The sequence below is a fragment of the Rutilus rutilus genome (assembly GCF_951802725.1).
Source record: "Rutilus rutilus genome assembly, chromosome: 15".
Lineage (NCBI taxonomy): Eukaryota > Metazoa > Chordata > Actinopteri > Cypriniformes > Leuciscidae > Rutilus > Rutilus rutilus.
In genome coordinates, this window is record NC_140220.1 from 20,226,491 (window position 1) to 20,237,183 (window position 10,693).

The 10,693-nt window shown below is 37.1% G+C and overlaps 1 protein-coding gene across 1 annotated transcript; it reads right to left on the reverse strand.

The window, feature by feature from the left end:
* Window positions 1-118: 118 nt before the first annotated feature.
* rhag (Rh associated glycoprotein) lies at window positions 119-10,155 on the reverse strand. The gene is made up of 10 exons (XM_084432254.1): window positions 9,861-10,155; window positions 4,786-4,969; window positions 4,410-4,560; window positions 3,744-3,891; window positions 3,286-3,452; window positions 3,059-3,196; window positions 2,846-2,967; window positions 2,678-2,751; window positions 2,327-2,400; window positions 119-1,881 (listed from the first exon to the last, which is right to left on the reverse strand). The coding sequence occupies exons 1-10, from the start codon at window positions 10,039-10,041 to the stop codon at window positions 1,807-1,809; spliced, it is 1,314 nt and encodes a 437-aa protein (XP_084288380.1). The 5' UTR covers window positions 10,042-10,155; the 3' UTR covers window positions 119-1,806.
* Window positions 10,156-10,693: the final 538 nt, after the last annotated feature.

Genomic DNA, 10,693 nt, shown 5'->3' on the forward strand with positions numbered 1-10,693 from the left:
CCATACCACAGCACAGCATTAAAAATATCTTAAAACCTTTTTACAGAACACAATCTCTGTTACTAAAATCAAGCAGCCTTAAATATAATAATAATAATAATAAAATCAGATAGGCGGATTTTATAAATGACAGTAAAAGTTTAATACATTCACAGAGTTTTCAAATACAATGAATTGATGAGGTTTGGGAGTGAGGCATGTGGGAACACATACATTCAAAGACAAAAATTAAATCAGTAAGTCAGCTTGCAAGGAGTTTTTCCATAGCCTCTTTATCTCAAAACAACATGGCATTTGGAAGTCTTACCAAGTGCAAGCAGTGACTATCCGATCACGTCAGCTTATTTGTACTACTAGCTGAAAGTTCAAGCAATGCAGTAAAAGAGCTTTTATGTATGACATCATAGTTGTACAATAATCCTAACAAAAAGTTTCAAATATATAATGTACAGTGGCCCCAAAATGTATTTGGACACTACATCACACTGAAGACAAATGACGCTACAGCTTTTCCTCAGAATTAACTTCAAATTTCTTAGCCATTTATGCCATTACATTTAATCAGTTGGTCCCAGTGTCCTTTAGTCCTTTGGGCAGTTTCTTCACAACCAGAAAGTGTCCAAAATTGTTGACTTTTTTATGAGTGTATATCTTGTTGTTTCATATTTTTTAAACCTAACAACCTAGGAAAGTGTGCTTGGTTATCTTTGTTTTAAATACATGTCACTTTATTTGATATTACATTTTTTATGTTTTATATACAATTTTAAATGGGACTTGAAATACTTTTTGGGGCCACTGTTTGCCTGAGTTCATATTATATGATTAGAAATTGTGTGAAAAATATAAAAGTCAACAATATATTTGTTAGTTTTCAGGATACAATGGTTTTAAATACTTCTTATATCATTGCATAAAGGGTCGTTACTGATCACAATAATAAGCAACTATAATTGTTGAAAGAAAGTTGAAGGATCTCTCTTTGGATGTGGACTAATTGGCATGATTGTAAAAAAAAAAATATATATATATATATATATATATATATATGAAAGCATTGTTCAAAATGCATATCTAACAATGATTAAAACTGGGTCTGTAGAAACTAAAAAAGCTCATTCAAAGCAAAATGAACTATGATCAAAAGGCACTTAAAAAAGAAGTTTCACACTGGCTCAGATTTTTGGCATGTTACAGTGAGCAACTAGTCAGTCAGTGTCTGTTAAGTGCAATTCAGCAGATGACAACAATAACTGACCCGCACTTTGAGTTAACTCAGTAACTTTTTGGTAATACACTTTAACCATCTTACATTTCATTAGGCTATACACTGTGAAAAAGAAATAGTTGTTTCAACTTAAAAAGTTAGTGTTAGTGCTGCCTTAAAATTGTACGTTTAATCAACTTGAAATGTGAAGTTCTAAGTGACAACTTGGATATTTGAGTTGACTTTTTCTTAAAAAAAATGTAAGGCAGCATGAATGCTTATTTTCTTAAGTTGAAACAACACATTTGCTACAGTGTATAATGCCTACACTTAGAAGATTTTAGAGACCACTTATCAGTTTAATAATATGAATTGCATGTTTTTAAATTTTACCTACATGTATTTAGAAAAGCACCACTTACAAAATAATCCATGCTTCATGGTGTTCACTGGTGTCTTTAACAGCTAAAAGCTAAAACTAAAATCTTTAACAGCTGTTAAAGATTTTAGTGGTGTAGATGCTGATGGTTGAAAAGCTCCGGAGGTGCTTATTGGACCTTATTGGCTCTTGTGTTGTGAAGTTGGTTTGAAGCAAAACTTTAAGCCTCTGCTTTGTTCTGGGAAAAATCGCCATGAGTCAAACGCTCTTCGGTTTCTTCCTCTTCCTCCGGTACCTGCATATCAAAAGCATCCACAATTACCAAACTTATATAAGCTACAAGACATTTTCATGAATGTAAAAATTTTTATGACCATGTATTACTAAATAGCATTTAGTAGTTTCTCTTTGGAATACTTGATTCTGATTGGTCAATCGCTCCATCGCTCAATACCTCTTATCCCCATAATTATTTATGTGGCGAAATGCCATGTAATAAGTGGTATGACAGTACCATACCCGCTTGCTAGCAACGTTTTTACGTTTGAGTTTAAAGAGCTAATAAATTGTTTCAACTCAGATCAATATTTCATGTCTAATTATTTACTTTTGTGGCAAGTAGCCGTGTAATAAGCGGGATGATGTACATCCAGCTTCGCGTCGGGGTCCTCTTCACCCTGCCGGGGTTTATTCTGCGGTAACGACTGGCTGGATGTACATTAATCTTTTACTTGACTTACCTCCCAGAAGATTGCGTCATCGAAGCAGTTTTGGTCAGGTGGCTGTCCCCAAAATGGAATCTTCATAATCAGACCTGGAGGAAGTATGAAAAATTGTTTACTTTGTGTTTTTTTTTTTAAATACATTTTTATACATTTTTTTTTTGCAATGTAATAAGGTAATGTTAAGTGGGTCAGTGACAAATAAGTGTGTCCAAAAATCTAGATAAAATCCATGTGCCAAGTTCTTAAAAAAGTGTACTCTTTGAATTCATATGTTTTTAATCTGAATAAAATGAATTAGATCTGAATAAAAATAAATGCATAAATACAATGTCTTGCAGATTTTATGGTGCTTGTATCAGTACCCACCTGTGATCAACCCACCCACCAAAGCAAACCCTAGAGATGATGCCAAACCCCCTGCCTGATGAGCTGCTGAAACACTGGGACAAACAAGCACAGAGATATTAAAACCATTTATTGCCCTACTGATAATAGCAAAAATCCCAAAACAAAATGGTAAAAGCTGACAGCTACTCTTTTTTCTTATTCAGTGCTGCCGCCACAATGCCGGCAAGACCGCCTAGGATGCCCGGCATGCCATGGAGGTTATGCACGCCACAGGTGTCTTGAATTCCCAGTTTGGAGGCGAGTATGGGCTGAGGAAAGAGAGTGATAGACACAAAGATGGATCAATATGCAATTGATTTATGGTATAGAGAAAGTCTGGGATGTGAAAGAAAATCATACAGTGAGGAACTTAAAGCCAACGGTGGAGATGATGCCTGCAGTGGTTCCGATCAGCATTGCTCCGAATGGCTGGATGTCCATGTCGGCGCAGGTACCCACCGCAACACCTCCAGCCAGCGTGGCGTTCTGAATATGAACCTGTGCAACAGAATTACAACAGGCTAAGTCATAAGGCTTACTAAATGTGAGATCTGGTACAATAACAAGAGACTGGTATGATGACCCACCATGTCAAGTTTCCCTTTCTTCTCCACCAGACTGGAGGTAGCGTAGGCAGCGAGAGTACAAGCAGCCAGAGAGAAATATGTGTTGATAACAGCTCTTAGCTGAGCATCACCAGGGTCAGCAATAGCAGAATTAAAGCTGGGCCAGAACATCCACAGGAAGACTGTGCCTACAGACACAGGAAAAGTGGAATGGTGAATGTACCTATACATACACAATGCTTGATGAATTACATTTGTATGATCACCTTTCTAAGCACATTTTTAGTGTTGGTATGCTTACCAAATCGCAGAATGGAGACTGCCCTGCACTTTAATTATTTGATTTGACATAAATTATGTTGTGAGCTACATAAGTACAGTAAGTTAAAAGCTTAATGTCACCACCATTTTCTAGACTTGTTTTGTCCACTATATTTTGTGCAGGCATATATATTTTAAACACCAAGGTCTACACATACCGATCATTGCAAACAAGTCTGACTGATAGTTTGATCCATCTTTATCATGGCCATTCCGAAGACCTGGGCGATAAAGAACACGAGCGACAGACAATCCAAAGTAAGCCCCAAAAGCATGGATGGTCATGGAGGCACCAACATCAGAAACCTGTTAAGAAACAAGAATGGTTATGAAGAACAGATGAAAAACTTTCAGTAGCCTAAAAGTTTAAGTTTGACTGCAGCTTTAAGGTAAGGTTTATTTTGTAGTGGTGCCATCAACTGTTCAATATCAGATTCATCACATCATTCAACAGGCACTCACTCTTCTTCATGACTAAGAGGGTGTTTATGATACCATGTGTTTTAGTTGTTATTGGAACACTGGGTGTGTTCATCAAGTTTATCCTGTCAACTTTAGGAAGGAGATAGAAAATAGCCTTATTCCTTCATCTTTGACCCAGCTTCCTTTTGTAATTTTTTTTTTTACTTTGCAGGAACTCAGACAGCATGAACATTGGGACTCTGCTAAAAATACTAAAATTATGAATAATGTTTAACCTACACTAAACCCTCGATCTGGTGCAAATCAAGTTAGTGGTCAAATAAGAATGGAAGAGATGGTTGATTCCTCCAAGAACACTAAAATGACGAATTAAGTAAATGAACGAATGAACCTTTACAAACCCCAAGAATTTCCACAACCACATGCTCATTGATGCAGAAGATGGTGATCTCCAACAAGGTCATGATGAGAAGCTGGACAGGGCTGGTTTTCCCCAAAACCGCTCCAAACGAGATCAGAACCGTTGCTGTACTGAAGTCAGCATTTATCATTCTGTAGAGAAGGAGTTATGGGACAGATGCAGAGTTTTACTCATAGGCATATGTAGTCAGATATCTATTTCATTTTATTGTTTTACATTGATTACATTTAAAGTTAAATTGAGTTAAATGTAACTGAACATCTAGCATTTAACTATTTTGTTGGATAATAAAATAAGGAGCAGCTATATTAAGTCAGTCACCTAAGATCCTACGGTCACCAAAAGGATGAGTTTACCTATCAATGCTGACTCTTATTTTTCCATCATGCAAGTGCCAGATGTTCTGCAGGAGAAGACCCCACTGCAAGCCAAAGGCAGCCAGCAACAGGTTGACGCCCACACTGCTGAAGCCATATCTCTTTAGGAAGGTCATCAAGAAACCAAACCCAATGAAGATCATCACATGTACATCCTGAAACACTGGACACATGGATAAAAGGTTGATGAGAGAGTGGTTCCTCCACATCTAAAGCCTGAAGTTATTCACAGCATTCTAGAACCACATTTACTCCATCAGTAGTTTGAACAGGTCAGCAATGAAAAGGTGCACTATAGCAGTGATTTACAACTTCTGTTCATCACACAAAGCTATTTTATGACTTAAGATTATATGAACAACATTTATGATATTTTGCTATTTTTGTCCTTTCCTTGGTAGAGCTTGACAGTACTGCATGAAGATTTGTGTAACAAAAAAAAAAAGGGCGAGTAAATGACAGATGACAGAAATTTATTTTCAAGGTGACCTGTTTCTTTTAAAGTACAAGAGAAAATGCATAATATATTAAGCAGTAAAGTACTCCAAGAATCTTTACACAGCAACACAATTCTGCTCAGCACAAAAAAAGTCTGTTTTAGAGTAAACCTTGCAAATTTGTAATGCTCATGTTCTTCAGCCAAAAACCATGTGGTACAAAGGTCTTGTGTGCTCTTCTATTAGTCTATGAATGACAGGATAAGGTGCCCTAAGTGACCCTGTTGGCGAGTGTAATTTTATTTACTTCACATGACTCTAATGAGCGTTAAAATGTACTTATTCCATGATTAGTTACATTCAAGCAATTTCAGTGCCCTAACTGGCTGCAACACGACAAGCCATAAGATGTTTTCGAAGTGGCTTTCTATGTTTAAGAAAGCGTTGACTGGGCACTGCACATGCACTAATGTAATGCACATGTAAACAAATATGTGACCCTGATTGCAAAGTTTTAAGTACATATGAACAGAACTTTCAGAATCTGAAACTCAGTTGGATTCATTTGGATTGACAAAAAGCATAAACACAACCAGAGATTTGCAGTGACAAAGCAACCTGAAATCATTTGTTTTCATGAATGATACTGACCATTGGGAATGGAAACCATGTCAGAAATTGAGTGACACTGATCCACGGATTAATAATTTCATTGCTATGATGTATATTATATTGCTGCATTTTGAATTAAAATACTTTCTGGCAATCCACCCAGGGTGTTTCCCTGCCAAAATATGGATGAATGTAGTAAGTAAATTGCAGCAAACTGATTGCTTTTCAAGAGAAGCAAGGAAATGCTAAGAGTAAATAGGTTCACTTAGGCCTATATATTATATGTATAAAAAATGGTATGAATTAACAATACTTAAATGCACACATTGATTGTCTTAGTAACACATAGCACCAACACTGCTGGCCTTTGCCTATCTTTCCTGCAGAGAGGAAATGAGCTCTACACTGTCCAGCTCAGGAAGCTGTACAGTCAACATCCCTGGACACAGAGATAGGATATGGTCCAGAACACCTTATTCATCAGCAAGGCCCGTTTTCAGACTACACAATGCAAACCATATCATTGTCCCCCTACTGATGATAATCAGACACATTAACGATTGTCAGGAAGTTTAAACGGGTCTCATTGTCAGTCCCAAGAGAGACGAGTGGAACTGCAAAGCGTGAACCTCCAAGGTGCGGCACCAGACTTTGAATAGGCGAACATTACTTCAGGCTTCCTCGGAATGCCTCTGAAACCCTCCACCCATTCAGTAATCCACACAAAATCTAAACTTGCCAGTGGACAAACCCAAATAGTCATCAATCATAGTGCTCATGGTCTGACATCTGCTAAGCTCATCAAGATAGCCGATGAACCCTGGAAGTACTACCAACTAAGCTTATAGAGGTACTTTTATTTGCTAGCTGCATATTTTTATAGCTTGCAATATATTTTTATTGCTTGCTCTCTTTATAAACGATCATATTCTCATTTTATAACATATTCCATGCTGACAGCAGACTGTACAAAGGTCTGTATACGATGATACAGTACAAACAGACTAAACAGGAAAACTTCAGATAAATATGCAATGATTAAAAATCAGCAAAGTTCAGTCTTATCTTGCTATGCAATCCATCTAAAAACAAACAGACAAGAGAATGTGATCTATAACTGCATAAACTCTATTCTCACTGGTCATTTTTCTCAACAAAGGATCCCCCAAAATTTGATAGGATCTAGCTGTTATATCACCACAGCCCTTCCCATCCTTCTTACTTCCAATCCAGTTGTGATACCACAGTAGTGTTTTTTTTTTTACTCTGTATTCAACCAATCGTTTACTTTATTGTCACTAGTCTTTGATGGTTGTTGAGCAATAAAATGCTGTCTTGCTGAAACCCCCCCCAAAAAACATTTAAGTGGGCCTCTGACACAGCTGAAACAGAGGTTATCTACCCTTATCAGCTGTTGTACGGCCCAAGTATTTTCCTCTGATCTTTCTGTTGAAAACATATTTACAGTGATAGAGTTGGCTAAAGGACTTTTCACTGGCTATTTAATGTATGCATACTTTGGAAGAGCATCATAGAGGAATACAGATAAACTTGCCGGCTGAGTAAAGGTGCATAATCCATTTTTCCCAACCATTGGCTCTTACAACAAACAAAATTATTTTCCCCAGTGAAATTTTTCGTATTTCCCACATGCAACAGATTTGCTGATAAAATCTCAAAGGTCCCATTTTCCTAATGGGTGGAAATGTTCCTCTCTTCGCAAATGTTCAACTACTTAATTACATTCTGTCAGCGCTAATTTAGAGTGCTGTGACATAACTTTGCTATATCTGTTTTCTCTGCTGCAAAGATTAAAGTGCCCTTTATTTTATTTTCTTTGAAGCTTTTCTCATTCATTTTTGGAATGCTTTGCATGTTTGTACAAAAGTAACAGATGGCCTTAGTTTTCCCAGTCTATCAACACATATGCTTTTTATTTTTATTTAATTTTCATGTTTTCTTTTAATAGTTTTTAAAGGTCATCAAGGTCATTGGGTGGCAAAGAATTTGAATGCTCTAATACAGGGGTTCTGAACTTTGGCCCTCGAGGTCCACTTTCCTGCTGATTTTTGCTCCAAGCCTAATCAAACACACCTGAACAAGCTAATCGAGGTCTTCAGGATTACTAGAAAGTTACTTGGCAAGTTTGATCAAGGCTGGAGCTAAACTCCGCAGGAAAGTGGATTTTGAGGGCCAGAGTTGAGACCCCTTGCTCTAATATATATACAACTTCACATGCCCAGCACTTTGAAAACTAAAAAGTTTTATCTATTCAGTATATCTATGCCAAAAAAAAAAAAAGAAGAAGAAGCAAAGTAACTGATATTAAGAATGCTGACTGATTGACAACATTAACATGCAGGCTCATACTGTCTCTGAACACACCTATTGCAAATCAAAGGCAGAAGAGTTATTGTTAAGGGTAAATATATTTAGTTGAATCTGGAGATTTAACTGCACAATTAAACTCTTGTTTATTGGAGAAGATTGTTGTTTAAAGGATAAAGGGGGCTGGACTAGTCGTGTCTCTGTAGGGTACTGTGAAAACCACAAAGAACAACAAACTACAACTGCAATTAACAAACAGATGACTGTTCTTGTCAAGTCCTAGATAAATTCACCAATTACATTAACATTAAAGTTCAATGTACTTGTAACTTTAAGACAATTATGCAGGTTACAAATTTTGAAGGGTTGAATGGAAACTTTGAGGACACATGTGACATTGAGACTAATCTTGCATGTTCATCCTCTCCACACCCTAGAGCTGGTTTCAGTCCAAACCGTGTCCAAGCAAGCAACTATACGAGTGCAATTTGAAGATAAAAGGAAATAAGGGTATTTTACAGCCAATGCATGTCATCTCTGCAAATGAGCATAGCATGCAGAGAAAAATAAAGGAATGCAATTGATGTTGGAAACATCTATAAGGAAATGTACAGACTGAAGGAATAATTCCTTTCATAAGGGAACAAATTCTCTATATCAGTGGTCCTTATAGAGGGTCACAATCCAAAATAAACGAGGGGAGGGGAGAATGTTTCCTTTTCCTTTTAGCTGTTGACAATTATGTACGTCCAATCAAACTCTACAGTATTTTTTTCTACTTCATCTGCCGTTGCGTAAAATCTACACAAATGGCTACATGGACATGCCCTTAACACTGAAAACCATTAAAGCTATATGTTTCCAATGTGCAGTTATTGGCAGTTGAGAGCATGAAACCATCCAATCAAAATTCAATGCAATTAGATCCAAACTGGTCAGTTTTTCTATCCAGCCTATGTCTTGTTAATAATTTTATATGTAGTTAAACTGATAATGTTCATAGTAGCATTAACATTTTTAAATGTTTGGTCCTACAGACATTTTGTTTGGACATTCAATAATTTTGTACTGTATTGAGTCACCAGTTAATGTCCAGTGTAAGATCTGGCTCCTGAATCAGAACCAATGGAAAAGCTTGATGGAAATACTAAAGCTGAACTTTATCACCCTCTCCTCTTTGTCTTTCTCCTGAGAATGCATGAGCCCATGGCATTGACTCCTCTCCAGAGGGAGTATTTTTAGAGACTTGCGTGCTGAATGAACATTAGTGAAACATTGCCGCCAAAGCCTTCGCAGAAATAAACCCTTCAGTCAGTGAACACTGATGAGTGAGTAGCACCATGAAACTCAATAGCAAAGTTGACAGCTTAAAAGAGGATGAATTCATTTGCAGGAGAGGCAACACCAAATCATCCAGCAAAGTTTTATTCAACTTTTACTGTGCTTCTGGTGACTGACAATTAACAACATTTCTGCACCAATCACTACCAATTTCCAACTATATCTTCCATATCTGACCCTTAAAAATGTATTCACTGGAGAAACCTAATGTGTTCTGGTTTCGTCAGTGAAATAACATTCCAATCAAATTGTAGACTTAATTAAAACCAATCAATTTAGATGTCACAACAAGACATGATATATGCACACATATACATTAATCTGACAGATACTTACTGGGATAAAGGGTCATTGGACTGTCTGGATGAGTGTTATTCTCTTCTGTATGATGACCCCCACCATGAGCATCACCGGTGTCATAAACCACAAAGACAGCGTACAAGACAATGGTCACGGCTTCCAGTATCAAGGCCAGAATGGGGAACTTGAACCTCATGTTGGTGGCGTACGCTGGCATGTTTGAACAACTTCTCTGCCTCTGTTGTTCTTCCTCTTTTGGTGATTCTCCCTCTTGTTTCGACCCCTCTCACTCTCCACGCTGTCTGTGACTTGTGGGGGGAGTGTAGAAAGTGGCATGTGGTTTTGAATTGGCTGCAGGCTTTAGGAAGACCAATGAAAAGAGAGACAATTGAGGTGGGGACGGTCACCGCCTGTTGCACTGTACTTGAATGGGTTTCCTCTCTCCTCCTACTTATGTCAATTAAGAGCAGTGTTGTAAATGCAAAAAAATAAAAGCATATATAGCTTATATGTCTCTTTAGAGAACCATAAATATGGGAACTATTGCAAGGTTTGCAGCACTTTAATTATTGTTTGGCTACATTTTACCGCATGGCTGGTTACACATCTTAATTTTAAAATGTTTCATAGGGTTATCCTGTAAAAAATCATGATGAGTTAAAATTATGAATTTGTTATTTTATTATTTACAATATTTCTGTCATGAATGTTGTGGTAAACAACATGCACGGAGAAGACAGTATCTTTAAACAGTCTAAAAACATGCAGGAGAATTACAGGAGCTCTTTCAAACCATACATCAAAGACATTAACCAACCAAGAACTGAACAAAACAGGGAGTATTTACATAAAGAACTAAAAGAGACACA